The following is a 6381-nucleotide window of genomic DNA, read 5'->3' on the forward strand; positions in this document are numbered from 1 at the left end:
AATATTACCTTTTTGTGTATTGCTTAGGTATAGGGAGTATTCCTCTTGTGAATACTTTGCAATATCTTCGGTATACTTCCTGCACATTGCTTAAGTATGAGAGGTATTCCTCTTTTGCGTATTGCTAGAGTTTGACAAGTATTCCTTTTGGGAATACTTTGCAATAGCTTCGGTATACCTCTTGGGTTACCTCTTGCATATCGCTTAAGTTTGACAAGTATTCCTATTGGGAATACTTTGCAATAGCTTCGGTATACCTCTCGGGTTACCTCTTGCATATCGCTTAAGTTTGATGCAATAGGTTCGGTATACCTCTTGGGTTACCTCTTGCATATCGCTTAAGTTTGACAAGTATTCCTCTTGGGAATACTTTAAAATAGTTTCGGTATACCTCTTGGGTTACCTCTTGCATATCGCTTAAGTTTGACAAGTATTCCTCTTGGGAATACTTTGCAATAGATTCGGTATACCTCTTGGATTACCTCTTGCATATTGCTTAAGTTTGACAAGTATTCCTCTTGGGAATACTTTGCAATAGCTTCGGTATACCTCTTGGGTTACCTCTTGCATATTGCTTAGGTTTGACAAGTATTACAATATTAAGCTTGGTGTTTCCAAAAGATAGTAGGATTTCATTCAAATTTCTTGTGGTAGGAAGCGTGTGAGTTTCAACTACCCATTACAAATTTTCCTACTTTCATACAACTAAAAGTCTAGAAATAAAACTTTCGAAGGTTTACTCCGTTCCAGGTTCTGGGGACCTGTTTCCCTTCCGTGGTTTCAAGCTTGTATGAACCGTTCCCAAAGGCTTCAGAGATTATGTATGGGCCTTCCCAAGTTGGACCCATCTTTCCTTCGTATTCTACTTTTCTAGTGTTGTTGAGCCTTAGAACATAGTCCCCTACCTTATATACCGATGGTTTGACTCACTTGTTGTATAATTTCTTAATCGTTTTCTTGTATGCTGCTTCCCGAATCAGCGCAGCTTCCCTTCTTTCTTCCTTGAGGTTGAGATTAAGACGGAGGTTCTCCTCGTTTTCTTCAAGATTCGCGGTTCTGTTGGTTAATACATGTATCTCCGTGGGGAGTACCGCCTCAGTGCCGTAAACCAAGCTGTAGGGGGTTTCTCCGTTACTCCTTTTGGGGGTGGTTCGGTGAGCCCATAGAACTAGGGGGAGTTCTTCCATCCATCCTTGGTGGCATTTACCCAATCGCTTCTCGAGGCCTTGTAAGATATCCCTGTTGGTTACTTCAACCTGTCCGTTCCCTTGTGGCTGGTAGAAGGAAGTGAAGGTTTGCTTTATTTGCAGTTTCTCGCAGAACCCCGGGAAGATACCTTCGGCGAATTGTTTTCCTTTATCCGAAACGATTTTTTGGGGTATCCCAAAACGGCATACGATGTGTTCCCAGACGAATTTTTCTATATGTTTCCCCGTCCTGGTGATTAGTGGTTTTGCTTTCGTCCACTTTGTGAAGTAGTCTATCGCAACTACCAACCATTTGTAACCTCCTGGAGCCTCAGTGAGTGGACCCACTAGATCTATGCCCCATTTTGAGAAAGGCCATGCTGATAGCACCGATATCATCTCTTGCTTTGGCTGTTTTTGAACTTTAGCATGGATCAGACATGGCTCACAGGTTCGTAAGAGTGTGACTGTATCTTCATGCATGGTTGGCCAGTAGTACCCCATCCTTAGTATCTTTACCACGATTGACCTTGGTCCGGAGTGAAGTCCTGTGACGCCCCGTACAAAACCATCGTGTACGATTCGTCATCAACAGGATCTTTACACGGTCAAATACCATATGCTGTTTGAAAACCAGTTTTGCATTCATAAAAAGATGGCGCTTACAAAAGATAACGTGACACAAAGGTCGTTACAAAGTCATTATTTGAAAATAACATAAACTACAAATGCAAAAGAAAAGTTCTATGATTGAGACATCTCTAGGTAATGCAGCAGAATTCTAGCACATCAGGTCCTTAACAGCAAGTTTAAACACCAAGACAGCAAGTCTAAACAGCGGAGGCAACAAACCTCTAAGCACCTGAGAAAACATGCTTAAAAACATCAACAATAATGTTGGTGAGCTATAGTTTAAGTTGTAACAGTAATGTAAGGTAGGCCACGAGATTTCAGTGTTCCAAAACAGTATGAAAAGTATATGTTTAACCGTGGGCACTTGGTAACTAACTTAACGTTTATAACCCCCTAAAAGTACACTTGGCGAGTGCGTATGATAACGAAGTATTAAACACCTGTTAAATGCTAGCGCGACTAGCCCGAGTGGGGATGTCAAACCCTATGGATCCATATCTAAGATTCGCGTTCACCGGTTCAAAAACCAATGACTAAACGTTACCGAGCTAAGGGGAAAGTTTATGACGTTGTATAACCCACACATACATAAAGTTTAAGTACTCGTTCCTAGTATGTAAAACATAAAAAGCGCATGTATTCTCAGTCCCAAAAATAGTATGAGTAAAAAGGGAAGCTATAACTCACAGTGATAAGAGCGGTAAAGTCGATAATGAAAGTATGCAAGTAGTAAGTCGGTCCGAAAGGTCGTCAACCAAAGTAAAAGGTTACTAGGTCAGTATTTTATCCTCATAAGTTCTAATAGTGCATAAAATAAGTTTAAGTGTCATTATCATCATCATTCATCATCATAAAAGCTAAGTAAGTTTGACAAGAATAGAGATCGAAACAATAGGCTGATTTCGGTCAGCTGCTACGACCTCTATACAAAACGAAAACATGCGTAATCAGTGGCTATGGCTCCGTATGGGAGTCCTCTAGTTTCTGACCAATTTCCAGAACCAAACTTGTCTTCGTGTGACCGTGGCGACGGTTTAAGTGCAAGTAGGTCAGAAATTTCAGCACAACGTTAATAGGGTGTAGTGACTTTCGGAAGGCCATAAATCCTAAACCGTAACTCGGATTAAGACGAGGTATAAATGGAAAATCATCTAATAGAACCGAGCTAACTGAAAATTAACTTTCCAGTAGCCTAGGTGGTCTGATCAGATCCCGAAAATAGTAAGCAAGGTGCTCTGGTGGGGTTCTTAGTGCTTGATGCTCATCACAGTTCTCATCCTTGATGCTTGTAGCTTCAAGTGTACAACTCGTTGATGGGTTAGCATCACCTTGAACAAGATTCTACTATCAACACACAATATGTTAAGACCAAGTAAGAACACAACTCATTTAAGATTCTTAGATGGATGATGAACCAAGGTTACATCATATCCTTAGTCTTAACACAATTACAAGTTACATTTACAACTAAAGCTACAAACTTTACTTCAATCAAGAAAGTATGAACATAATCTAAGTCAAATAAAGTGATGAAACCCTAAGCTAGAGAGCTTGGATCCCTTTCACACAAGTTATAAGTTCACAAAGCTAGAAAGCTTGAACCTTTAGTGTTCGTGAAGAACTTGAAGCATAAAGCTTAGATCTTTAAGTTACATGAAGACCATAAACACAAGTTTTGATCTTTATAACAAAGTAATGAGATCATAAGTTAGAAAACTTAGATCCATCAAAAGATATGAAGATTCAAGCTAGAAAGCTTGCATCTTGGTTGTTCTTGAAGATCTTGAAGCATAAAGCTTGGATCTTTAAGTTACATGAAGATTACCAACACAAGTTTGAATATTTATAACAAAATAACAAGATTAAAGTTAAAAGATATAGATCTACAAAGTAGGTGAAGATTCAAAGCTAGAAAGCTTGAATCTTCCATGTTCTTGAAGGATTCAAATCCAAGTTTGAATCTACAAGATGTAATCAAGATCAAAGCTAAAAAGCTAGACCCATGATGATGATGATGATGAATTCGTGAGAGAGAGAGAGAGAGGAAGAAGAAAAAGAAAAATCAATACTTACACTTTTTAGAGAGAGAAAGAATTAGAGAGTGAGTGTGTGTGAATTACAAATGAAAGCAAGTGTAAAATGGATGGAATAAGGCTTGTATTTATAGGTGAATGAGGTGAGGGGAGGGGGGTGGTGGCCGTGATTTTCATGGGGGGATAAGGGAGACCAACTTTTTCTTTTTGGTTAATGGTTGTCTAAAGTTGGTGCTTATGTTAGGATCCCATGCAACATTAAGGATAATACTTGACATAAATGGTAGTATGTTCCCTCTAACAAATGGGCATTTATCTTACATATTAATGGGTTACTAGCTATTAATAATTGGGCTAATTAAATAGTCCACTAACTAGTGTAGGGTAGGCTAAGGCCCAACAAGGTAGAAAGTCCAACAAGACTAACTAATAAGCATAAGTAAATTACTACGCGTAATTAAGCATCCAAAAACCCAAGTAATTATTATTATAAAATAATAATTAAGATTTCGTAGTCATAATATTCCGATTACGACAAAAGTTAAACGTGTACGCAGTACGCAGTTTGTTCGTAATGTCAAGTGACACTAACGGTCATAAAGGCTTCCGATGATCAAGTTAAGTATCCTACGTACTTAAAGGCACGTTTTAACATATAAATGAAAGTAAGCCATGTGTATAAAGATTCCAGAGTATAAAGTAGCATAGTACGCACAAATACGCAGTTTCGCAAAAACATAAGGCACAAAAACCAGTCGAAAAAGTCGGGTCGTTACAAGTCCACATATACCTTCATGCATTTCTCTGATGATCATTGAGGCTTGGTTTGGTTTGACACATCGAAGCCATGGGGTAAGGAAATATTTTCTATACAGAGCTCCGTTCATCATTTTGTATGACGGTGCTTTGATCCGGATCTTTCGTGCTTCCTTTTTGTCTTCGGGTAAAATCCCGAGTTCCAAGTATTCCCTTATTGGCTTCATCCATGTGTTTTCTTCTTCAGTGACTAATTCGTGGACTTCCTGAGCTTCGATGGACCTTTTTTCTAACACTTCGACCAATACTTCTTTTGCGAGGTGCGCGAAGGTGATAGAAGCTAATTTGCTCAGAGCATCAGCTTTCTTGTTTTGACTCCTCCTCACATGTTCAATTGTGAAGCTTCTGAAGCTTTCCATTAGTTCCTTGACCTTTGACAAGACCTGGTTAGCGACAAGTTGGGAATCTACAAAGGCTTGCAAATGATCGATTTTCATCTCTTTCGCTATTCTGAGCTCGGCGAGAAGAGCTTCATACTCTGCTTCGTTGTTGGTGGTGTTGAATTTGAAGTGCAGCGCATAAGTAAACTCTTGCCCTTCTGGGTTAATTAACATGAGCCCTGCCCCTGAGCCATCAGAGCTAGAAGCTCCGTCAGTGAACAGTTTCCATTCCTTTGTTTCAACCGGTGGAGTGATAATCTGTGCGAAGGTAGAGTCACTCTCTTCGTTTGTCTCGGTAGTTTCTACCATGAAGTCTGCTAATACTTGGGCCCTAATTGAATGACGAGCTTGGAAATCAATGTCATGTTCCCCGAGCTCTATGGCCCATTTGGCCATTCTACCCGACTTTTCTGGCTTCATGAGTACCTGCCTAATTTGCTTGTTAGTTAACACAATGATAGGATGAGCTTGAAAGTACCTCTGTAGTTTCCTTGCTGTGTGGACTAGAGCAAGCGTGAGCTTTTGGAGCTCTGGGTAGTTGGCTTCCGCACCTTGTAGAACCCGGGTTACGAAGTATATTGGAACCTGTACCTTTTCTCGCTCTGCTACTAACACCACACTGATGCATTCTTTGGACGTTGCTAGGTAGACATAGAGTGTTTCTCCTGGCTTCGGCGACGTCAGGGTTGGCAGGTTAGCTATGTGTGCCTTCATATCAACGAAGGCTTGTTCGGCTTCTTCGGTCCATGATATCTTTTTTGCTCCCAAACATCCTTTTAAAACTTTGAGGAAAGGTAACTGTTTTTTAGCCCCCCTAGACAGGAAATGGCTTAATGACGCTAGCTTCCCGTTTAAGCTCGGCATTTCTTTGACTGTGGTTGGTGTTTTGAGTTGTTGTAGCTTGTCTACTTTCTCTGGGTTTGCTAAGATTCCTTTCTTAGTGATATAATATCCTAGGAACCTCCCTTATTCTACCCCGAAGAGCATTTCTTGGGGTTTAGCTTCATGTTGACTGTCCGAAGCGTATCGAAGGTTTCTTGAATGTCTTTCAACAAAGTGCTTTCTTCGGAGCTTTTGATCACCATGTCGTCAACATAGGCTTCCAAGTTTCTCCCCAATTGCTTACGAAAAACTTTGTCTACCAACCTTTGGTATGTAGCTCCGGCATTCTTTAGTTCGAAGGGCATCTTCTTATAACAATAGATCCCCTTACTTGTGAAGAACGATGTCTTTTCTTCGTCTTCTTCAGCCATTTGAATCTAATGATTATCCTTGTAGGCGTCAAGAAAACACTTATATTTGTACCCGGTTAGGGATTCCACCTTCCAATTA

General features: G+C 40.1%; 1 protein-coding gene across 1 annotated transcript; it reads right to left on the reverse strand.

The window, feature by feature from the left end:
- Positions 1–926: 926 nt before the first annotated feature.
- On the reverse strand, positions 927–5913 carry LOC139849724 (uncharacterized). The gene is made up of 2 exons (XM_071839353.1): positions 4644–5913; positions 927–1735 (listed from the first exon to the last, which is right to left on the reverse strand). The coding sequence occupies exons 1-2, from the start codon at positions 5911–5913 to the stop codon at positions 927–929; spliced, it is 2079 nt and encodes a 692-aa protein (XP_071695454.1).
- Positions 5914–6381: the final 468 nt, after the last annotated feature.

The sequence above is a fragment of the Rutidosis leptorrhynchoides genome, chromosome 5, assembly GCF_046630445.1.
Source record: "Rutidosis leptorrhynchoides isolate AG116_Rl617_1_P2 chromosome 5, CSIRO_AGI_Rlap_v1, whole genome shotgun sequence".
Lineage (NCBI taxonomy): Eukaryota > Viridiplantae > Streptophyta > Magnoliopsida > Asterales > Asteraceae > Rutidosis > Rutidosis leptorrhynchoides.